We start from the raw sequence: 25,706 nt of genomic DNA, 5'->3' as shown, positions 1-25,706 counted from the left end.
ATGCGAATAAATGACGTCTATAAAACATTTTCAATTTTATATTCAAATTATTATAAAAATATTTAAAAGATACAAATTCTTTTTATGACTCATATAAAAGATGTCCATAGATCCTGCATTCTTTATAAGGATAAAGGTGTAGAGATGTTTCTAGGCTCTGGGTTTCTAGTCGTTTCTGGGGCTTTAAATATACCCCAAGTTCTTTCCAACATAAATTATTTAAATTGACACCAGCAATAGTATTAATAATGAATACTGGTATTTTTTATATTAATAATTGATGTGGCAATATAATTCCCTTTGGTTTTTATATATCTTATTTAAAAAAAAAATGTTAGTTTAAGATGAGAGATGAGAAAACGGCTGATATTGCACAGGGGTCTGTGTGGTTGCACTGTTTATGCTTTGTATACTAGTTTTTACTTTATTTCTAGTTATTTGGTTTGTAAGCTGCTGTTCATACCCAGACCAACATGTTACTTGCCAATAAAAAAATAATAATGAATCCCTGCGATGGGTTGGCACTCCGTCCAGGGTGTATCCTGCCTTGATGCCCAATGACGCCTGAGATAGGCACAGGCTCCCTGTGACCTGAGGTAGTTCGGATAAACGGTAGAAGATGAATAATGAATCCATGGACCTAACATGTCCATTAAATGTTATGTAAGGTTAGGTAACGTTTTCTTGGCACACTTTAGGGACATTGATTGCTACAGCCTGTTTGAGTATTGTTGCTGACCATGTGATCCCATCATGGCCACAATGTACCCATCTTCCAATGGCTACTTCCAACATGATAAAGCACTATGTCACAAAGAAAAAGTCATCCCAAACTGGTTTCAAGAACATGACAATTATTTCAGAGCAAATGAAGACCCTATTCAGTATTAGTGCAGTGGTCCTAATGAAGTACTGTCAGTCAGTCTCCCTAAATACCTTTAGGACCAGACATGAGATCCTCTAACTAATGTCCACAACGGACATTTAAACAGTTCTGTTGTTCACCACATTACATTACCCCAGTTATGAATGTGTGTGATTTTGGTGCCACGTGACAGACTAACAGCCAACACATGACCCTTACCAGAATCAAATGATTACTAAAGATTAGTAAATGAATATATATATCAAATGTCTTTAAGCAAATGTGCATTTGAGAGGAATAAATTTGTACTTCAGTCATGTATGCTGCTCAAAATTACTGACACAGTCAAAAGAATGGAGTTTAAATAGTTTACTATTGGGGGTTATCTTCATTTCATGTACAGGCTGATCCAAGAAAAAAAAAACACATTTAGATGTTTTATGAGGCAGTAGATGAACATAGATTAATGTCAAGTAAATATGTAAATTTTACCTAAGACAAAAAACAAAAACAAAATAATACTTTAAGTACGAAACCGCGGGGCACTGTCACTTCGCAGCCGACTTGGACGTAGCACACTGGTTCTTTCTTTATTCAGGAGCATTAATCATAATTACTAGGAATGAAAGAATAATTAAACAATCTCATCAGACATGAGACTCATAATAAGTGTCGATGAATCTTCATTTTATACAGTTTATGACAGAAAAATCAAGTAAGGAGGTCATCTCTTATATTAACTAAAAAAAATACCAAACGGCCTGGAAATTTTGGTGCAGTCGAAGTTTCAGTTGGATGCTTCTACCTGATGCTTTATGGCTTATTAAATGTTTGGAATTCAGTTTTGGCTTAGACTTTGAAAAACAGGGCCATACTCCAAATGGGATTTTATGCTCCACAGTTGAATACCTGTCTTAATTGCATTTAGGATTAAAGCAGAAAGAAAATCCTTCATTAACGTGACATACATTTGACGTTTATTATTTCTTCATATCCAACCTTCACATTTCAGATATAATGGAGGGAGCAATTTCTCAGGTGATTGTCCATATTGAAATGACTAAGCATGATGTTATTTTCGATCATTCAAAGGACTGCTTACAATAATCATGCCCCTGGTGTTTGCTGATGGTCATTCATTCAGTGCTATACATTTGTTCATTAAATCAATTTCATCAGATCCTTATCTTCTTTTCAAAAAATGGGAAGCAGCTACAGTAAGTGGAATACATCATTTAAATACAAGAGGGCTCGTTATGATCCTTGTACACTATTTGTAGCCATTGTTTATGAGGCTATACTAAAGACGACTTGCTTTATTTATTTGGTGCTTTTGCAGTAAAGGCAAACAGCTGGTTAAAGGAACGATTATTGTATATATAATGAGTGATAAACATTGCCACTATGAAGCAGTGATGTGTGATTGCAAATATTGCTGTATGGTTACTTGTACTCGGCTGGCTTACAGATACATAAAACAATCATAGATGAAGACTACTGTAGTGTCTATACACTTCTAGAAAGACATGTTTGAGGCATGTACATTTTACACACAGTGACTCACTAAATCTCACTGTGTATAACAAAGTGGTAAAACTGGTTGCATCTTCATTTGATAGTTTAGTGGGGTAGTGTAAAAACCGTTTAGTACTACTTATTTTAAGAGACACACAAGTTCAATCAAGTGACATTGTACTCCCCCCCCAACCAAAACTACTTTGGAACTGCTAAATAAACTGTCCATGGTCCAAAAACACTCTTCCGTAGTGATCAATAAGAAACAAAAGGGACTGTTTAACAAGACAACACAAAAATACTTGTGTGTGCACAAAAATGCTTAAAGGAATACAAATTAAGCATGTAATAGTAAACAATATGTGTATGATCAGCATTTTCTCTCAGGCATCTTGTACATAATCACATGGTAGATTATTTGTAGTGTGATAGAAGGCTCCAAACGAATCCCCATCAATGCAGCCGGATTTTAGCAAATCAGTAAGAGTAGTGTAGGCTACTCAAACACAGAGCAACAGTCCCTTATAGCAACACCAAACTGCTTAAATTTTGAGTCCAAGCAGACTTGTCCAGACACCCCCCCTTTTTTTAAATGCACAATAAATCACACCAACATTCCATCTATGGTAAACTATAGAAATGTCCATGGTGTTTAGTGTCTACTGAACGATTACCTTCGATCGTTGCATAAGATCTAATCAGGAAATGGCTGTATATATTGGCATGAATGACATGATGGCACAGAATGAACGGACATACAGGAAGTATCTAGTAGAAGAGGCTACTGCTGGGCACATCAGTTATGAGGTGTGAGAGGAGAGGGCGTGTGCATTTAAGGGCTGTAGAAGAATACTATTCTCAAATCTCAGCTCGGGTCGTCATCGGGGTTGTGCTGATCCAGTAAGCGCACATGCGTGAATGGAAAATGGCCTCTCTTTCCCTTGCACTCTCCCTCCCATTGCCCGTTTACGTTGATCTTTGTCACCATTACCAAGTCGCCAACCTGAAACCGGGAACAAAATGTTAACCAGTGCAAAAAGACCAAAAAAAAAAATCAATGGTATATTCTTCAATGATAATTTACCTCTAAAGCAAGAGCTGTCTTATCATAAGCATTGGGAACTCTTTTCTGAACCGCTCTGGCATACACAGGCCCATTTTGCAGGTTGGGTAAAGATGTTGGCTGGGCATAGGGGCCTGGTTCACCGAGCAGAGGAGGGGCTTGGGAATTGTGGCCATCGGAATTGCCTACAGAGCCTGTTCCTCCACCACACAGGGTCCCTGATGTGGGAGAAGCTGGCCGGAATTTCTCCACGTACGGCACAGGAATCATACCCACACGGCCTTCTGAATTCTGTGCGTTCCACCACTGCTCTTCAGGCTTCTCCAAAACCCGCAGGACATCGCCCTTTCGAAAGGGCAGGTCCTCGTCGTCATTGCCAGGGAAGTCGAACAGCGCACGGACATATTCCTCCTCAAGCCTCTGGGGAACTCCTCCTGGCCCCATGCTAGCAACACCAATCCCAGCGTATTTGGCTTTGTTGATGGGCTCGATCAGAGTGGTGGTGTCCAGGTAGTGTATCTTATAAAACTCCAGCAGGGCAGGTAGTGCATCAAATTCCTGGTCTCCAATACGAAAGCGAGAAGTAGCCAAACCTGAAGGGGTAAGAGAGAAGAGATCATACAATGCCTTTTTAAAATAAATGGTAAGTTCATATAAATTACTATATAATATTACAGTGAATGGCATTTATATTTAATACCATGTACAAACTTGTAGACCAATAACCTTTGTCACCATTTTGATATCTGAATCTTCAATAGACTTAAGAGATCTTTAATAAAACCCAAAGCATTAAGGATTCTCAAAAATCACTGATTTTTTTTTCCCCTAACCTGTCAATGTCAAAGGCTGAAATATTTAGTTCTAACACAAATCCGTGTTTTTTTTTAATATATATAATAAATTCAATACTCAAGAACATGCACTGTGTACACAATTAAACTATGTTTAACATGTTCGTGGAATCTGACTAGTTAGCTCTTCTGCAAGCTAACTAGCAAAGCTAATGCTAACTCCTTGTGGTTAAGTGGTTTCCAACCAAATAAGGATTCAGTCAGATACTTCAGTATTATTCTAGAAGTCAAAGTGTCTTCCAGGACTCCACCCGCCTCACGTATAAAGCTGAATAATAATAAAAAAAAAAGGTCTGCAGTACGTCAAGTGATGCTAGTTGTTAGCTACAGACTGGGTTAGCATGCAGCTAGCTAACGTTGGCTTTCTAGCCAATGAACAAAATCAAAATACTAAGATTAGATACCTAAAGAATACAGAATTTTCTCATCTTTAGAAGCTATTTCGCGGAGTCGATGAACAAAGGACACGCTTAAAAGGCTTAAACGCGCGTTGTGTAGAGACGTGTTAGTGCTACAGTCGGTGTGCTAGTCGGTGTGAACGCTAGTTAACCAGGTCCATGCATTAGCGCAGTCTTACCCGGAGCGGACTGCCGGCTGTTGCTGATGCTGTTGATGATATAATGAGAGACTTTTGAGTTTTCTGACACGGACAGCACATAGTCTCCGGGGCTGGTAATAGAGTCCCGCACTAAAAACACGCCATGTCTCTGTCCCTGCAGCAGGGACACGGCCTCCTGTCGGCTAAGTCTTCCCCAGTACCAGCTGCCCCGGTCCTCCGCGTCGAAGTGTCCGGCCATGGTTGCCACCCAACAACCGAGGCTTCACCCGGGGCCTGTTGTGTGTCCGGATCCGCCAGCCGCGCTCAGCTCAGCTCATACAAAAACTTCAGCTCCTTTCCGCCGTTAAACTCGTCCCGAGCAGCCACAGCATTCGCCTTTACTCACAAAGCGCCACAGCTCCAGCGCACATGTGCACAACCAACCGGCGGCCCCTTTTGCCCCAGATTAGCAGAGAAATCACGGCGCCCCGTCTTGCACTAGAAGTTGTCACTGGGGAAGTTCAAATATTTGAAATGGCGGACTGGTGAAACAATCTTTGCCCTTATTTCCCGGATGTGACGTCACGGACCCTCCATAATCACCATGCCGACACCTTCCAGAAATAGAAATAAGTATCTCGATATAGGAGAAATATCGAGGGAAAGTGACTACAATTGTGGTCGTGTCACTAAAAAACTCTCATTCGTGTCCACTGTGTTGTTTTAAATCCTCACACAAGTGTTTAACAGTCGTGTGTAGTTTATTTGAAAATGCTGAGTCATGCTGAGCCTCACTGTACACTGTAGAAAGATTAAACACCAAGCGATTATATGGTCAGCATATTGGAAATATTTATTGCATAGAGTTTTACACTTATTCTTAAAAATTTCCAGTGCAATAATTGTAGTGGTTTGAATGACCGCTGAATGTCGCCATTGCCTGTAGTGAGATGTACATTTAATATTTCCTTGATAATAATAATAATAATAATAATAATAATAATAATAATAATAATAATAACAATAACATAATAATAATAATAATATAGTAATGATAATAATATAAGTAATAACAATAACATAATAATAATAATCATAATAATAATCATAATAATAATATAATAATAATAATATAATAATGATATAATAATGGATAAGATTGAATGAATTGAAATTCATAAGGCATCGTCAGTCCCAGTTTAAAAACTAATAATAAACACCTGACTAAAAATGAATTACAAAAAACCCCATGCACAAGTTTTAGACGTCAGTACATGTTTGACTGAGACACAATTTGTAAGGCTTAGTTTTTATTTTAAAAAGACCAGTGTTTAAAAAGATCAGATACTAGTCTATAGTTTCTATTCATGATGACTGTGAAGTGTTAAAGTTTGTTTGTTGTTTGAGTTTTTGTGTATTTAGTATTAAAGGAGAAGTCCACCCTTCTCCTGTATATGTTGATAAGGAAATATTTGCAAAATGCTTAGTAATACTCGGGCTATTTTATTGGTCGGTGCTGTATTTTTATTATTTCTCTGAGTTAGGAATCTAAGTTGTACGGTTAAACTGGTTGCAGCCAGATTTTGTTGTATCAAAACACAAAACACAGCTACTACAAACACATTGTCTCGCTGACCATAAAAAAGGAAAGAAACAGCTTTACAAGAAATCCTATGTATTTGGCATGATCACATTGACGGCAGTATAAGAATTTTAAGGCTAATCTGTTTGAGCAGAGTGTACAGATAAAGAGTCGAGAGAGATGGACAGACTCGTACCAGACCATTATTCAGCAAATGGCGTTGCAAGTAATTTATGAAACCAAAATTTAAAATTGCAGTAAAAATAAAAAAATCTTGAATACTATTGAGGATAACATGTTAAAGAAAGATTGATATATAAATTGTTCTGGGGGATTATTTTCATTAAGATGTTAATGTGCCTGTTAGACCACAGGGCCTTAGGTTTCTTCGAGAGATCTTAATATTACGTTTATATTTCTAATATTTTCTTCTTGCTTGAGGCTTCTCAAATAATTAAATACCAAAGAAATCTTATCAGGGTATGTGGTAACAATGAATTTTAAATCGCATCACTAAGATAATCAGAATATGTTACATCAACCAGTCTACAACATGAATATTGTCCTTACAAAATAATATATTTATTACAGAAACTCTGTAAAAGAGCAGAACAACAGACTAATACTTGAAAATGGCTCATTCACCGACTTCGTATGTATTATGTTGAGGGATAATATGAGCCTTGTCATAAACTGTATTCAAGATGCTTAATATACTAAAGATTGGACCTACTGGTGCATGAGTATGCGCTGGTGATGAAATACTCATTAATGGGAGCTACAAATGGGTCATAACTGGTTAATTGATATTTCAAACAAACACAATGGCTGGGTGATTATATTAAAAATATACTAAATAAAATGCAATTATAGAGCAGATTAGAATATCTGTATAAAAGGAAGAGCAAAGCTTTGATACATTTCATTACATTGAAATAATCAGGACATTTATGTTATTCTGTCTTCCAGTCTTTGGTACCAGTCCATCATAAAGCACAACAAATATTCTGAAGTTGAACTGCGGGAATTGTTGAAGTATTTGGTTTCCTCTTGCTTTTTTTCTTCAGGCGTACAGGCTGTTCTGACTCTTGGGACATGCATTTCAAAGACACATTTTCTTGCTTGGGATGTAGAAACAGATGCATAGATGGAGAAGGATATGTCCAAGCTAGACGATCATGTCAGGCTGGTGAGTTTGTCTCCATCTCTATCACCCTGTGCATTGGAAAAACATGCGTTCCCACTCAGAGACAGACCATTACACATCTGCACAGACTCCGCTTTAACAAGGTCAGACAGGCACATAGGTAAAAGTCTTTATATAGGACTATATAACCAAGGGGTATTACCTGAAAGAGAAGAATATAAACTGCAAAGGGTATCTTACCTTACTCTATATTATATGATTCTTGTACCTCATAAGTGGTATGGGCTTTAGTTTTATGTTTAATATACACAAAATATAATTTTTTCCCCACATAGTCCTTTATTTTAAATGAGTCATCCCCTGCAATCTTTCAACACCTTGATATTCAGATACTATGATACTATGACCTGTAAACAGTCCTGACCTGTAACGCATGGTCTCTCCTGACTCTTTGAACTTGACGGGTTTAAAGGCTACAATTTCTAAATGGAGCAAAGACGCTCAGGTCAGGTTTCCTGAAGAACAAGGCACCTGATCCACACCAGTATCCTTTTTTCCATCCTTGAACGCTTCTGAAGAGTCCTGTGACTGACTAGAACATGACAGCTGTGAGCTCCGGCTGCGTGTGTCCTCTTCACCTTCAGCCTTAGTTGCTTTTTTCACACTGCTTTGTATTTCATATGGCCTTCTTGCAGCCCTCAGCTCCTCCATGGTCCACACACTGTCCTCATCATCTGGACCTCTGACCTCTCTATCAAAGTCAAGCAGCTCCTCCATCATCTCTTCGATCTCCATCTCTCCATCTATCTCACAATCCACCTCAGACCTGAGCTCGCCCAAGCTCAGTGTCTTGTTTGTATCGTCGGTGTTATCCGTGTCATCCTCATCTGGCCGGGCGTCTGGTTCACTTGCCTGGCTCTCTCCAAATTCCAGGATGGTAGGCAGGTTGCCCTGCTTGGGGCAGCGCTTACGCAGGCTTACTAGGAAAGATTGTGGCAGCGAGAAGATGTCTACATTGTTTCCAAGGTCTATCCACGTGATGCTTGGAAAGCGATCAGGTTCCTTCAGTGTGTCTGTCAGCTCCTTGAGCACGGCTCGTGTCAGCCTGTTGCCATTGAGTGCCAGTGTTTCAAGCCGAGGCAGTGAGGCCAGCGTGGGCAGGAGTAAAAGAAAGGCCTCATCTGTGAGCTCTGTGAATCCTAGCTCAAGGCTGGAAACACGAGAGGCATACCGCTGCAGGTGCGAGCACAGCCGCTCCATATCCTTCACTCCCAGAGGAATACTGGAGAGGTCTAACGCTCCATTGACCGGTGGATTAGAAAGAACAGCTTTTAGGCTGAGAAAAGGACAAACAAAGGGTCAAACACTACAGAACAAATTTAAACAAAGAAATGAATTTGATGTCATTTTAACCTTTATGAGGTAGATATAGAAAATATACTTGTTATGTTATGTCATGTTCAGATCTGAAACTTTTTTGCATACCGTAATCATCCTGTCAGCTAAGTACCAAACCGTCCATTAGCTGATTTAACTATAATTAACTGTAATTTCATATAACTAAAGGTTGTATGAAAATAGCCCTTCGTTAAAGGATCACATAAAAAGCACTGGCTTAACCTTACCAAGCATTAGTGGAACTATAATTAGAAAGATTTCGATTTTATAGCTATGGATACCATCAGCATGTTTGATGAAAAAGGGAATTGAATATAAGGAACTATAAACACTTTTGTGGTTATAGTGAAGTGGTTATTGTGAAGAGCTGATTACATTATGCATTCTGTTAGACACTAGGATATTTTGGTTGCCTCTGGTGGAAGATTTCTACTTGACTGTTGAGCATTATCCAGAGATGAAGTGGGCTCTTTTCCAAGGAGATGCTTGTCCATCTGCTTGGTGCACATTGTTTCAGGGATAGGATCCAAATGTATGACCCTGACCAGGATAAAGCAGTTATAAAAATGCAGTGTTCAAATTAATCTACTGATTAATCCAGAAATATTTATGACTTAATGCATTTTTTGGTCATATATTTATTTTATTCTCTGTTCTAATAATTCTGTAGTTACATAGTCTAGAAAATAAAAATAAATAAATAAATGTAACCAAATTACACCAAACTGTTACTATTTATATAGTTTTATATTATATATTATTATCTGCATTGTCTTAATGAAACAACAGAGTTCCATGGGATACCTGGTTTGAGTGTATTGTGCTATTTTAATGTCCATATCACCAAAGAGACTCACAGACAGCAACAGATGTTAATCTGCAGACAAAGTGTTAAAACAGAGCCAGCAAATGACGCATGACACTCACTGCACACGTTCAGAGCTAAAAATAAGCAAAACTGAGAGCACTGACATTCCAGTAACCGAGATCAGACATAGAGAGAAAGAGGAGTGAGAAAACTCTTGCACCATTAATTGCCATAAAAAGGAAATCCAGAGTTAGGCTTAATCCTTCTATTGGCACCAGTGAACACAATAAACAGACGGTATAGTCATGCAGGGCGGAGAAGAGCTGATTTCAATTATGACCCAAGCTCTAAAATATGCTGCTGTATTCAGAATCGACGCTGTTGCAGAAAGCTTAGAGGTTGAGGTTTCAGAGTGAAATAAAATATCGAATAGATTTGTAAAGTTAATGTGCCTGAATAAATGATTACACTTTGTTTCTAAAGAAAAAAAAATCTGTTTTGTAACCAGCAACAATCAGGTACTCAAAATGTTAGCAGACCCTATTTTCACAGTGTAATCTAAAATGTTTCAAAGATAAACAAAAAAAAAACTGCCCGTGTTTAATCTCTGGATGCAGCATTTGGATTAATCACAGCGAGCTCATTAGTTGCTTGTCGGCAATGAAAACTTTACCGTAAAGGAGTACTTCACATATACAGTATAATGCTCACCATAAGAGGCTGAAGAAGAGCAATGATCAGTCTCATGGCTCAACGAGGATGACATAATCGAAGGATTTTGTCATCCTGGTAAGGATTTTCCAGCCTTACAAATCATTTAGCTCTGTCTGACAGGAGAACTGGAAAAAATTTCTGTCTTGCTAAAATCTTTTTTCGTTTCTTTTCTAAAAACCTCTACAAAAAAACACCAGATTTTCATGTCAGATCATATTCATATTTCAAGATTTTAGGTGAGCAGCTCATGTAGCCTTTATCGCATCATAACCCATCCGTATTGCAGAACAGATTATACAGTGAAATATTGTAAAATAAAATGCAACATGTTTACAAATATATGATTATTTGCACTATGTACACTTTATGTAATTCAAATGTATTATTAAATATGCAATAATCTACAATTGTGATTCAGAATATTTCTCTATATAGTACACAATATTATTTAGAAAATTATTAGTTTAGAAAATGATAACTATAGTAATGATAGAAGAAAAAAAATGTGGCTAACAACCACAAATTTCTTTTTAACTAAACAGATAAGGGAATGATTTTTTTTACTACTGACTGTGTAAAAAACTGACATGTTGCTGTGTTTTTCATTTCGAAAGGTTTTAAAGTTAAAGACTACAGAGCTTTATATTCTACAGTACATGCATTCACATAGCTTACTATAGTTAGCTTAAACAGACCAAATGCTAACCCAAACATTCAATAACTCCTCAATATATTTATAATCTATCCATCCATTCTTCCATCCTTCCATCCATCCATCCATCCATCCATCCATAACCTGGAGCCTATCACATGGCACAAGGCAGGGGACACCCTAGACATTCTGGATGCAGGGCAATTCACACACTCATACACCACTAAAAATCTAGAGATCAGCATACACAGCACGTGTCTTTGGATTGGGGAGGAAACTGGAGTGCCTGGAGAAAACCCCTGAAGCATGAGGAGAAAATGTACTACTCCACATACACAGGACAGGGAAGGGAACTGAACACCCATCTAACCACAATACAACCCCCTCAACTATTTAATGATTTATATCACTTATATAATATAACCCTAATTATAATAAAGTGCTTTTTCTGGATACTGAGATGTGATATTCTGAGATTCTGGATATTGAATAGTGAATTTAAGTACCAGCAAGGCCACACTGAAACTGATACCGTATACCGTAAAATATAGATATGAAAATGTAGCGGATTTATTGTTTACCATATGCACTCGGTAGATTTATCCACATAAACACAATATATGTAACACACATGAAAACTCTATAATCCTTCTATATGAAAAGCAGCAATCATCTATTATATTGCAAAAATATATTTCTAACATCTTGTCAACAAATTATACATATACAATACCATTATATTAGACATGAGAATATTCTCATATATTTTATTTATATGTAAAAAAACATAAAGAAATGCCACTGTCATAAAGCCAGGGTTTTACTTTAGGCTTAATAAACCACAACATCAAGTATGACTACACGATTCTTAAAATAAATTGCAAGACAATACCTGGTGTGTGTGTGTGTGTATCAGAGGCCTGATAGGTCTGCAAGAACATCCCCAGCAGACAGGAAGACAAAGAGCACTCGCTTAATCAGCTGCTTATTCTGCTATAATCTATACAGCACTGGGCTTTGCTTGCAGTGTATTTTATTTCTCTTAAGCATGATTATTCCCAGGTAGCAGACTTGGAGACCTACACAGCGAATGCATCCTCTTTCCTGTGTGAGGAGAATGCACAGGTGGTGATAGCACTGTTTCCCCATTAAGTGCACAGCATGAAAAACCGGGTTGAGTCAACACTCCTTTTCTACAATCTGATAAACAATAAAGGTGTGAGGATGGGTCTGGTGTAAACAGCCCTGACTGTCTGTGCGGTAAATAAGAGATATTGGGAAATAGGTAGGTGGGTGCAGGAGACACAATGCGATCGTATTTTATAGATCTAGCTTGCAGAACAATTTAGTAACTCTTATTCCACTACAGATCTTTCCTTCTGGTTAGTATCACCACAGATACACAGCCATCGTGGGTTTCACTTGGTGAAAGGCAGGAATACACCCTAGTCCATCACTGGGTATCACAAGTACATTCACAACAGTATGTGTGTGGGAGATGGAAAGAAACCAGGGCAACCAGAGGATGCCCACGCAGACATGGGTACAAGATATGAAGTAAAACGAGCTCAGGACAAAACACTGGACAGTAAAAATACCTGTTCACAGGGCTTCCAACCATGCCAGCTTCAATCTGTAATCATCTTAATTACAGGACATGGTTGGAAAAAATAGTAATCTATTAAAGATTAAGTAACAAAATGACTTAAACATCACACCCTGAAGTGTTCTATTGCTCTTATATTACTGCAATTTTCCAGCAGTTCCAGTTTTATTCAATAAAAAACACCACAGTCTGCTTGTTAATGTACATTATACTAACTTGTTGTAAAATCACTGAAACAAGTTTGTTAATGATCACTTGTCATAGAAGCTATGAATAGATTCCTCACAAACACCATTTTTTATCTCGCTCTTGAAGTTGATAAGACAAAATGCAGCTGTTTGTGTTACCAAGCCTTGGATTATGTACACTGTTCACCATACAGGTCCCTGTTACTATAGAAACAATAGCAAAATAGAATAAAATAAGCTTTTGATTTGCTTTATTGGCACCAAAGATGCTGTTATAGAAAATATGACCAATCTGATTCAAGAGTTTAACAGCACTGTGGAATGACTACAGTGCAAATTAGGTTTGGTAATTCTGTTTAGGCTGCTTAGCACCTAGCATGAAATATTGACAAAAACTATTCTATTGCTGCCGCTGGTGTGTGTGTGTGTGTGTGTGTGTGTGTTGGGGCATTTCTGATTCTGATATGTAGATTGGTCACTGCAAATGCACTGAAGCAATGATTATGTTAAATTCACTAGCAGCTAAAGGGCATAAACGTCAAGCAGAATGTCTGATTATGTTTTGGTTCGAAATGGACGAACAGTGCTGCTAGATGTGTGGGAGAGAAAGTGCGAGAAAGCAACACACAGAAAAGCAGGAATGAATACTAATGCAGCAAGTTCATTTACATATCATACACTGACCCCTGTGCTGCTCCTACATAGAAGCACACTGGAGGAGAAGTAAAAAACATAGATGGATATTATTAAAAATTGGAATTTAGACCCAAGTAAAAATGCATGAAGCCAAGCGTATCGGAAAGGTGGGTATGGATAGAAATATAGTATAAGAAGAAGAAGAAGGAGCATTGGATTTGACTAAAGAAAGAAAATATGTATGGAGGTGGGGAGAATGAGGGAATGTTGGATGAGAGAACAAGAAAAAGACATGGCTGAGAAATGACGTGATCTTTTCTCAAAAGAAAGAGCCAGATGCACCTCTTTTAACATCTATAGACCTAGATTAAAGCCTCGACATGACATGAATGTACATGACATATACAGTAAGTGCACATAAGACAGAATCAATTTATGGCAAATGAAATGTAGTTCACAAAAAAAATGAATTCTTCAAGCCGGAGTACAACGGAAAATCTCACCCAGAAGCATCCGAGTGTCTTGTGTGTGTGAATGTCTTGTGTGTGTGAATGAGACAAAAAATTTCATCTGTTGACAGCACAATGCTGGATGTTAGGAGTTGTTAGAAAGTACAGACAGCAATGCAGACAGACCAGACAGCTGCCATGTCTCACACAATTCAGTTCATCCAAAACACTCTGCACTGTCTGCACACATCAGCTGCTGTAATTTTCCTTCTATTGTGCCAGTCGTTACTCTGTTACCTCCCAACGGATAAATCTCTTCTGACTGGTAATTTATTCATTTCACTTTTTTTTTTTTAATTCCAAATTGAACACTAAAGAAAATCAGAGCGATAAAACTTCTAGTTTTCTTCTGTGAAACTACTTATGTAATTACAGAAATAAGAGGATGTGTACAATAACCGTGATCAGTGATCATTATTAATTCTTCTGCAAGTACAGACAGATAAGATCTTATGAATCATTACTCATGTGCAGTGTAGCCTTTACAACTCTCATAATTAGGCTTAATGTCTGTCATTATCCCTCATGAGCCATTCGGAAGTAAAAATGGAGTTTATCTCTGCATCATGCCTTTAGCCCTGGTAGGAGGCAAGAGTCATGTTTCCATGAAGTTGATAGGAGAGGATCCCTGGCTCGGAGTGGCTCATTAGCTCATGCTAATGTCCCCTTGTACTAAAACGCTTGCAGGAGGGACAGTAAGTTGAGTTAGGGAGTCATAGCTGTTGAAGCAAGTGTAGTAGCTAATCAGAACTTTTAATATAATCAAAGATCACAGAATGTATTCGTAAAGATTCTAAGAATGATCTCAGAGAGCTCCTAACTTAGCTTAAAAATTCCTAACTAGAAATCTTAGCTTTAGAGTGACTCAGGACCTCTGAGCCATATATATATATATATATATATATATATATATATATATACATATATATATATATATATATATATATGTATATATATATATATATATATATATATATATATATATATATATATATATATATACATATACATATATATATATATATATATATATATATATGTAAAAAGCTTCCTATCATTATTACGTATTGTATACAATACATTTCTTATCCCTCTTCACCTTTTGGCCATATTTTCCTCTGCTAAAGAAACTGTTAAGCATCTTTAACGTCCTTCTCACTACTCCTAAAACCTTTTGACATTAAGAGCCCTTTTAAGGGTTAACATGGTTTAAGAATAACTTTTATCTTTACTGCGATCTTCTCTTTAATTTTAAGGGAAAACGCTCACATTTCTAAGAATTTTCTTCATTAGGCTTCTACATCATTAGGAGCAGCTTTTTACACTAAGAATTTTCATGAAGACCGGCCTTGGTGTTAAAGAAGAGTTTTGGCAGATATGTAGGACACCCTGCCAAATACATTGATGACTAATCTCATTTAGTTATGCCTCAGAAACCCAAACTGCTCTTTAAAAAATTCAGCAACACTATTGACATCCCTGGAGAACTCTCTAATTGCACCATTTATGAATGTATGCAACATTACTGAAGTTCATCTCCTCTAATACCACTAGCATTATTCAATGATGTAAGACTCAATGTTTTGATTCTGATTACATTTTGTTGTAAGGTCCTTTCCTGACAATGCCAGTCCAAGATTGCAAAATTACTCATGCTCTCTGGGTAGGATGCATGATGTTTTACTCTCTCTGGTCAATCAAGATGGTACATCAACAAGCAAACTGTACACAGAGCAGATGCAGGAACTGAACCCCAGCCCGTAGGTGTGAGGCAAACATGCTAACCTCTAGTACAAGTCCATCAAAAAAAGTAAATCTAAATATTTTTGGCACCTAAAAAACTTTGCCCCTCCCCAGTCTAAAAGGAGGCAAATGATCACTTCTTTTATTGATTTATAAAGCTCCTGCTCTGTTTTTTTTTTTTACATAGATGTAGGCAGTGATGAAAGGAGGAAGGGGCAAACAAAAATAAATACAAAAAGTTTCTGCCATTAAATTATTCTGCCTTAAATATAAAATATCACATGCGACGTCTTGTACTTTCATTTTTATCCTGGTTAGTCAATGTAGTATAAGTAATTAAGTGTACCGTGCAGCTACAGAATTAATTGTGTGTATTTATGCTAGCTTTGTATGTATTAAACTTGTATTTTGTAAATGTGTTAAGGCAGCGTGAAGGCAGGTTGACGCAGCAGTCTGGGTGAGACAAGCTTTGGCTCATGCCGATGTCGGCTCTGCTAACAGAATGTCACACGCTGTCTCTTGAGCTCCACTGGATCTCTCAGTTCAGTGTGGTTCGGTGACTGAAGGACAGTTTGAGATTTCATATATTGCTGTGTTTTTTAATTTGTTTACTCTCACAGTGCTGACAAATCAGGGCTTAAAGAAACAGCTGGCACCACGATGACTAGCTGACTGTTACAAGGAAGCAGAGTGTATTTTATTTTCATAATTTATCTAATGAATAAGGACTTACATTTGGCTCTTGTGCATGGATTTGGAGATAGGTTGGCCTTTTAAATCATCTGCACTTGAATTAAAATGGAAATTCAATAAAAAGAGAGCAGCAGGCCTTGGCCAGCCAACAACATGTTGATGTTAGCGGACGTTATGACTGATAAACTAATGGAGAGAAATACAGTAAATCATACAGAGAGAGAGAGAGAGAGAGAGAGAGAGAGAGAGAGAGAGAGAGAGAGAGCGAGAGAGAGCTTTCATTTCTACTGGTCAACCCTGACCTCCTGGTTCTTCAGCCCATGTATCCTGTGTGCTTACCATGACTGAGGTTTCCTCTTCAGCAGGCCCTGCCGTCTCCACTGTGAGTGTGGACTCAGATGGTAGGTCAGCTGACGGCACACCTTCTCCATTGCTCCCAAAGAATCACTTTCCTGAACAGGCAAAGATTGGAGTAAACAGAGAAAGAAAATGTCAGTCATGCAGTTGACAGGACAGCTTTTTGTGAACTACAGTGAGAGAGGGAATCTAAAATCATCTAAAATCTTTATCTGACAAAAAAGATAGTTTCCACAATTCTGTTTTATTTATTTATTTATTATTTTTATTTGCAGCGTTTAGTTTATCTCGCACAAGCAATGATGGCTCCATATGTATGTGTATGTTATGAATTTCCAAAAAAAAACCTTCCAAGCATTTCATTTCAACCTATTAACTAAGCATTGCCATAGTGTACAAGCAGAAAAAATGTGCTATAGGACATTTTTTGTTCAATATTAATAGATGTTAATAGATAAATAAAGTTCATTCTTGGTTGTTAGTATTTGAGGCTCAGCATTGTGGCTTTAGTTGCTTTGGGTTGAAACTGCTGGAGAATACATACAGATTAGTGATGCGCAGGTCGAGTTTTTTTCCAACCCGCGGGTCCCACTTTTATGAAATTATTGGCACGCCCCAGCCCGCCCCGCAGCAAAGTGACAATTTCTTTACCCGCCCCAACCCGACAGGACCCGTGGGTTATGAGACGACCTGCGCATCACTAATACAGATCAAACGACAGCTTCGAAACATTCTTAGGAGAAAAAAAACCTAGTTGACTGAATTAACAATCTTAAATAAAATCATATATTTAACAATTAATATAAGTGTAAGTGTATATCATCACCAGATGCAAGGTCACTTCCTAGATAGGTACCATTACAATAATAGCACTAATACAATAAAATAATAGCACGGATAAAACCTCTGTATGGTTCACTTGCCATGGATGTATGGTTGTTGTTGTTTTTTTGTTTGTTTTAATAAATCATTGATAAAACCAGTATGCTGAAATGCAGTGTGTAATATAAAATGTAAAAACATTTACAGTAAACAGCTCTCATGCCACATAATGCAGTCTGATATGAATAAGCTTTGGTTGCTAAGCAACATAAAAGGAAAAGATTAGGGTATACTATGGATAGAACAATGTGAGTAAGTGTAATGGTGTTACTGCTCTAAAGGTTGGTGCATTAATACAGAACTCAATTACTATGTTCCGGTCACTGGGGTGTGTATATTGAGGATTTTACGACAGCTTTTAAAGCAGAAACTATCCATTTAATAATACAGAACTAAGATTTGGATCAATGCCTATTGCTTACTGACCATACTATACTGTACATCCAGTACTATACTGTACATCCTGCAGTCTTGTATCTTCATCAGTCTTATATTTGATCAGTCTTATTTCAATAATATTGTTCTTGTTCTAGTTTGCGCTGAGAACTACTGTGTTTTATTAGAAAACAGCTGTTAGCGAGGCTTTGGCCCAGAGCTGTGCTGGTTGTTTGTTCCGTGCTGTTGGGTTTAATTTGCACCATTAAGTGCAGCAGCATTAGCAGAAGGCTCCCAGTGTAAACTCACTCATCTTCACAATATGACTCATCCATGAGCAAGAGACTAGTGCTGTCAATCACACAGCCCGGCTCATCATTTCCCCTCTATCTGTCAGTATAGTAGATGAACTGAAATTGCTTTCCTCTTTATGCTGTTCACAACATTCACTAATGCTTCTGAATCTTGTGACGAATGGAAAATATTCAATATGTACTTCACATAAATGACATCTCATGTAGCTTGCTGTGATAGACACACCATTAAATCCTACACACTACAGACAAAAGGGATATTTGTTGTATGTGCTCATGAACATCGATAAGATCTTTGATATTTGCGGTTTGATAAAAACACATCATATGCCCTCTGTTGTCCTGATATTCAATATCAAGGCTTTTTGTCCTAAATAACATTTATTTCCTGATGCACCCCAGCTAACAACTGCACGTGTACACACACACACACTCTCTCTCACACACACACACACACTCAGACAAACACACACTCACTTGAAAACCAATTTCTTCATCCTTCAGAATACAGACAAGAAAACACTAAACTGACTACGCAGATGCGACTAGATATGATTATAGTTCAGCTAAGAAGAAAGAGTAAAGATGCCGTTAAAGATTTCTTTTTCTCTTTTTGGAAGAGTAAAATCAACACATTACAAATCATTTTATAATGATTTATACCAAATTAGAGATGGCATCGTTTATTACTGTTGTGCTCAAGCAGAGCCAGCAACCTGTTCAGTCATTATAAACCCATCCAGATCCCTCATGTTCGTGCCTTGAGCTGAAGATAATGGCTTGTAGTTGTCAATACTGCATTCATCACTCAAAGAAAAGAGCAGTGAAGGTGAGAGAAAAACATGCTAACCACTAACCACTGTGCTGCCAATAATTTCACCACAGAGTAAATCTCTCTAAACTTAATTTGAAGCTACTTAATGCATGCATAGTCTAAACATTTAACACTATTGGCTGATAACCAAACCTCCAATTCAGAGGTATGTTTGCAGTGCTGGATGTAGACTTTATTACAAATCTACTAAAGTAAATGCCCTGAATGTACTTTTTCAGCCAAGAAGTTGAATTTTATTACATCAGTAAAGAAACGAATCACTTTACCGTCTTCGGGCAATGAATGTATCTGGCCAAACTGATAATGAGGTCGTGTGTAATAGGATCCACCAGGTTCCGGAAACTGGCGTAGCGATAAAGGACATCATCCAACGAGGTTGACTCCATTCCCAGGTCCTACAGCAAAATAAGAGAGAAAACCGAGCTTTTAATGATTTCAGCACTAGATCACAAAGCCAAGATTAACAGCAATGATTCACTTTATTTAAACGTTGTACATGTTGAACGTATATTCCATTTTAGATTTATTACAAACTATATTTTTGCTTGACAGAAAACTGGTGTATAAGGTTATACAGTATCTATGAATATATCTAGCCTATGTCTAGAAATTGAACTAATTAGATTGTTGAAGAAAAAATCTTATAAGCAAACAATTTCATATAATGTATTTTAATAATTTTTTTTTCTTACAGAAATAGAGTAAATAGAATTCATCATAATCCCATGATGAGAATTATTATTTGTTACATTTTGTACGATATATATTTTTAACGGACGTATTTTTTTTTGTATTAAAAAACCCCAGAGAAACATCAAACCCAATGTTCAAACCCATCACTTGATGATGCTGTGTATAGATCCATTCAAATGTAAAAATAAGACTAATTAACCTCAGCTAAAATTTTTATTCGATACTTCCAGCGTGTACCACAGCACTGACCATATCTGATCCACTCTGCTAAAGCTTATAATCATTTCACTCTAAATAGAAAATAGCAACATATTTCATGGGGGTTACAGCACGAAAGCTCCCTGTCACTATGTGGGAAAAAAATCCAAACAATTTCATAATACACTTCTGCAAATAAACAAACCTCATTGTGAATTTAATCTACTCTAACCCAGGGCCTTGTTATCTACACAATAACAAGAGAGGTAGAAGAATCAGCTCAACAAATCACTCTGTGTTTTGGGTCGGTGTTCAAGCAAAGCAGAATTATAAAGTGAAAGACATGCATTTTTTAAATCCAGTGACATGAAATATAAATGCACAAAACATACTCAAGGACACAGAAGACATATTCTAAAGTAATTTTAGAAATACGATTAAAGATTCTTTTCCCTAAGAATCCTCCTCGCAGGGTAATACAGAACAGCAATGCACAATACTCATCTATGGGGCTACATTATTAATGATCTTCCTTTCAAACAAAGATCCCTACATTTTCACAGTTCCTTGGGTTCACCTAGCAACCAAAGGCATCTCACCTTCTTTCCCATTCTCATTAACTGCTCTTTCAATTTACATGAACTGAAATACCATTCAGTTCATCATCTAAACTGTGCAACTGAAATGACGCATACATCGAAATCCCCCACTGAAAATCAGGAGTTTGTGCTGTTAATACATATAGAGGATTTAAAAAACATTTGGACCCTGGCCTTGATCCTTGTTCTTCATAAAAGACCTGATAATCAAGTCTCACCCTTTTATATAGGATTATTAGGATCCTTTATAATCCATGGTGCTTAAAGAAATATCCCAGCATTTTCATTTAAAACTATATTCACTCCATCGTATGTGTAACATATGGGAAATTACCATAATACTTAATTTAGAAATAGATTAAAAGAATAGAAACCTGTTAATTGGAAACAACTATAATGGAAGTCCAAGGGCAGTCAATAAATGTTTTAAATATGTAACTATTATATTAACAAATAAACCATCTAAATTTTCATTCAGATGTAATAATATTTCATTTAGGTTTATTCTTTATTCTTAATTCAGTCATTTGTCTTCAGTAATTAATAGATCATAGGTCTTGACCCATGGCCTATCAGGAAAACTCAGTATGATGCAGGAATATACCATGAAAGGGACTCCAAAGGCAATTCAATGCAACCATTGCACCCTCTAGCATAACTTGAGTTGATAGGACGAAACCTGAGAATCATGTAGAAACCCACATGAACATGGGAAAAACATAAAACTATACAGACAGTAAACAGAGAGAGCCTGGCACTACCTCAATGCTACCTGCAGAGCCACTTTAACTAAATCTACAAAGTCATATTGTTGTCCTTTCCTGCTCCCTGTTTGGAGTCACCACAAACAAAGTGGTAAAAAAAAGTCCTCCGATCTGCATCTTTGATATTGGCAGTAGATATGTGTGTGGCTAAGAGAGAAAATTTTATTTGTAAACAGAAAGCACAGACACATTGATCAGCAGAATACTAAATAGCATCGATTCTCTCAGACTCGCACTTCTGCTGAGCTCGTTTGATTGTCTATGCTTTTACTTATGACTGTGAGCAGCAATATGGCCTTCTTTCTATCCTTGACCTTCCTACAGGCCATTCTTTTACTCCTACACTCTCTTCCTAATCCCTCCATCAGAGACTGCCAAGATCTAGAGAGTAAAAGAGTCTACACAGCACAGTAATAAATTGCACAGCCATACTAATTGCATCAGCAGCACAGGACAGCCCAGCCGCTAGGCACGCATTTCAGCAGCTGTGATGGGGGTGAAGTATACAGCCGCTAGTGCATAGTGCAGGCACAGAGAAATGACACATTTGGTATGTAGATTGACTTGAAGGAGAAGCCCCATTATGCCTGTGGGATTTACAGAGGAGTCTTAATGCTTGCCTCCACTGTAATTTACCTGTTCTTGATAGAGGGCTTTTGCTTGCTATGCTCTCTACTCCCCCGTTGTCTTATACAGATATCTACTCAGTCTGACCTTGCTGATTAAAGACATGCAATGGATTAGATTTCAGTGTCTTGTACCAGTTCCATCTGCAGAATGCTTGGTGGTTAAGGGCAGTATGATACATGATACTAATTTAAATATAAATAAACAGCACATATATTGCATTGTGTTGTGATGTTTTACATTAGAAGGAACTGTTTAACTACCATCACTTTACCACTGGCTTTGTTTGTTGTGAGGACCATGTAGATTTTAGTCTTGCATTAGTCAGTTTTTGCAGAAGGATTAACAGCCTCTTGCTGTAATCAAAGTGCACTAATTTTCATTTGCAAGTGGTCTCAGCTGACCAAACAAACAGCACTAATAGTCTAAACACAAAACTGATCGATTGAAATAGTGCATAGCCTACAGTATATTGCATAAATTCCCACAGTACATTGTAGATAATTGTACTGAAACAAGGGATTTATTTCTGTTTATTGCTTTTACAAATGTAAACCTATTAGTCATTCATCTTGAGTAGTTGCATTATCCTAGGCAGGCTAGTGGTGGATCCTAAGCCAATCCTGAGAACAGAGGGGGGCGAAAGGAGGACAACTCACACTGAACAAGCTGCTAGCGCATCCCAAGGCACAAAGCAAACACATATTCACACCTAGGAGCAATTTAGTCCTGCCTATATGCATGAATTGGTCAGTGGGAGGAAACCTGAAAACCCAGAGGAAACCCATATGAATTCCACACATACAACAACCGGGATCCCAGGCAGCAACACCCTTATTAAAAAAAAATGAATATACACAACATGATAAGATATATTGAAAAGTGGTAGGGAAAAAAGTAATTATAATGATATCCATTCTAATATCTTTAATTTCCTCTGTATGATATAAATATTCTCTACTGATTTATATATCCAGTTTGCCCGTAAGCATGTACAGTCTCAGAATAGCATTCGATTTCTGTCAGCTCTAGTGTTGACCTCTGCTGACTTTGCTCTTTCCACCTGCAGTCACCCAAATGAACCCTTCCAGGCATGATTACTAAGTCCCTGACAGCATTCTGTTTAATGCTCTAGATGCAATAAGTTTTCTTGCAGTATTTAACTGTGCAACATTCTTATTTGTTTTAATTACATCCAGTTTATTGCAGACCATCCACTTCTTTTCCTGGCAAACGTGTAGTCTACCTATGTTGTCTCTGATCTTGTATCTGTTGTGGGTTTTTTTTTTTGTTTGTTTGTTTTAACGTGTAACACCTAATAATAATAATAATAATAATAATAATAATAATAATAATAATAATAATATATTATAGTGTACATAAGGCACGATTGTGATGATGGAATGTGAGAAGAATGAGTTATTCCTTTCAGGCCACTGATTCTCGTCTCCGTACCTGTCGTAGGGTTCTGAGCATCTCTGTGGCCTCGTCGTGTTTTCCCTGCTTGGCCATGTGCATCATGTCCTGAATCATGCCCACACGGCGCTGGTACGGAGGCGGAGGTCCGGTGCGCGCGAGTCTCTCCCCAGCGCGCAACACGAGCGAGGCGCGCACGTCATTACTGCGCTCGCGTGTCGGTGTCCTCCTGCAGCGCGCGCTTAAAGGACTGGCGCCTGCCTCATCCGGGCTCTTCGCCTGCTTCGCTCCCATGACCGAGTCCGGACACAGACACTCGGATGCAATCAGTGCAGATTCAGTCCCACACTAGCGACAAGTTCGCATAGCGTAACTTGAACGTATGCGACTAGGAAGAAGGAGTTTACAGTTGCGTTTGTCACTGGTTGTTTACATCACACCTGTCCTGGAGAGAGTGCTCACGGTTATACGCTCGAATCTATCAAAACAAAACAAACAAAACAAAAAGAACTAAAGATGTGCACGAGATTTGCATCTCCTGAGTTGCATCTCTCATCGTCACAAACTTCAGCAATTCGTTCCACTTGTGTTGCCTTAACAAATAAACAACAGCGCGTGCCTGAAACCTTACATCCAGCTGAAGCAACCCTCCTCCTTCCTTAGCTCAAATACCTTAGGAACTACCTTGAACGAATAAACCCATCATCCGATTAAAGCCATTGCGACAAAATATAGGTTAGAGGACTAGAAGGCTGTATCCTTTCGTCTCCCTCAGGTAGGGAACAGATCGGATGAAGATGCCTGGAGCATGGCCGCAGACTGGGAGAGGAAAATAATGCTCAAACTCCGATTCTGCACAGCAATCTCATGCGCTGAACAGACCTTCCGTGTATCTGTTTCTCCAGGTCTGTTTCTCCAGGTCCGCCTTCACCTCGGAGCAAAGTAAAGCGAGGTCAGAATGGAAGAAGAGAAGTACTCGCGTCGTTAGGGTGCGTTTTTCCTCCTCGCCAAAGTCATCTCAGGGCTTTCCATCACGTGCACTTACTTAGCTTATATTTCCGGGACGTTTTCAGCTATAGTTATGTTTTGCATCAATGCTTTCAGATGTCCGATGTTACATTGTTTACGGTTTGTGTCTTTCTCTGAGACTAATGCAGGCTGTACCAGTGGATCATGGTGCAGAGAGACTCCCCCCATTCCCCCTCCATCATCTGGGAGGGGTCGGGCAGTGTGCACATCATGCATCCTTCAGCAACTCGCCAAACATTGAAGTCAGTCACAATACTGGAGTGCTGTACAAAGAGTAGCTGTTTATCTTATTGACCCAGGGTAAAACACACTTATGAATTATGCGACCTTGCTGTATTAAAGACTTAAACCTGCGAATTGGGGAAAAAAACACACACAACAGTGTATTTGATCTAGGTAACATCGTTAGAACATAATGCATGCATAATAAAGTGGGCATTTATATTGGGTCGGACAGTGTAATTGCGAAAAAGAAGCTCCTCCACTGCATCTGTTTCTAATCTAGAAGGTGAAAATCTTTGCAGACTCGTACTGATTGCCACTATACTGCATGCATTTCACTCTACTGACATCTGGTGCTTAAGGAATTGAATTTATAAAGCACATCTAAAACGCTGTAAGTTGCATTAAGAGATTTCTTAGTTTCTTAAATGTGCTTTAGTTTGGTGCCCTTTCAGATCAGGAAACATTATTGTCCGCAAAGGACCAGTGTATTTGCAGATTTGTATTCCGAACCTTATTCAGGTATTATCACAAAGAAGGAATTATACCCTCGATGGAAAGCCTTGATTTAAAAGCCTTTTAAAGGACTTTTAAAAATGGCCATTGTCACAGCGAAGCAATATGTTAATTCAGAACATAATTTTTAAATGAAGAAACCAGAAAGGCCAGTGGAAACCCACATGTACTGTATATTGACAAAGACAGTAAACTAAGCAGGAGATATGAGGTGTTAGTCACACCTGACAAACCATGCAACCTCCACACCTTATCCCTCACTGTGAGGAGTGGCTCTGAAAATAAACACAGTTGCTTGCTGTCCCATTAATACCATATTACTTTGGACGCTCCTTCACGCATCGATTCTTTCTCTTCTGGCTAGTAAC

At 38.0% G+C, this 25,706-nt stretch overlaps 2 protein-coding genes across 2 annotated transcripts; both read right to left on the bottom strand.

Annotated features, from left to right (window-relative positions):
* Positions 1–1,219: 1,219 nt before the first annotated feature.
* Positions 1,220–5,395, bottom strand: crk (v-crk avian sarcoma virus CT10 oncogene homolog). Its single transcript, XM_060888013.1, has 3 exons — positions 4,875–5,395; positions 3,465–4,036; positions 1,220–3,383 (listed from the first exon to the last, which is right to left on the bottom strand). The coding sequence occupies exons 1-3, from the start codon at positions 5,092–5,094 to the stop codon at positions 3,246–3,248; spliced, it is 930 nt and encodes a 309-aa protein (XP_060743996.1). The 5' UTR covers positions 5,095–5,395; the 3' UTR covers positions 1,220–3,245.
* A 903-nt stretch (positions 5,396–6,298) lies between these two features.
* lrrc75a (leucine rich repeat containing 75A) lies at positions 6,299–24,750 on the bottom strand. Its single transcript, XM_060888844.1, has 4 exons — positions 23,611–24,750; positions 19,541–19,669; positions 16,851–16,963; positions 6,299–8,900 (listed from the first exon to the last, which is right to left on the bottom strand). The coding sequence occupies exons 1-4, from the start codon at positions 23,863–23,865 to the stop codon at positions 8,066–8,068; spliced, it is 1,332 nt and encodes a 443-aa protein (XP_060744827.1). The 5' UTR covers positions 23,866–24,750; the 3' UTR covers positions 6,299–8,065.
* Positions 24,751–25,706: the final 956 nt, after the last annotated feature.

Source organism: Tachysurus vachellii, chromosome 15 (assembly GCF_030014155.1).
Source record: "Tachysurus vachellii isolate PV-2020 chromosome 15, HZAU_Pvac_v1, whole genome shotgun sequence".
NCBI classification, from domain to species: Eukaryota; Metazoa; Chordata; class Actinopteri; order Siluriformes; family Bagridae; genus Tachysurus; species Tachysurus vachellii.
This window is presented reverse-complemented; position numbering and strand designations above follow the sequence as displayed.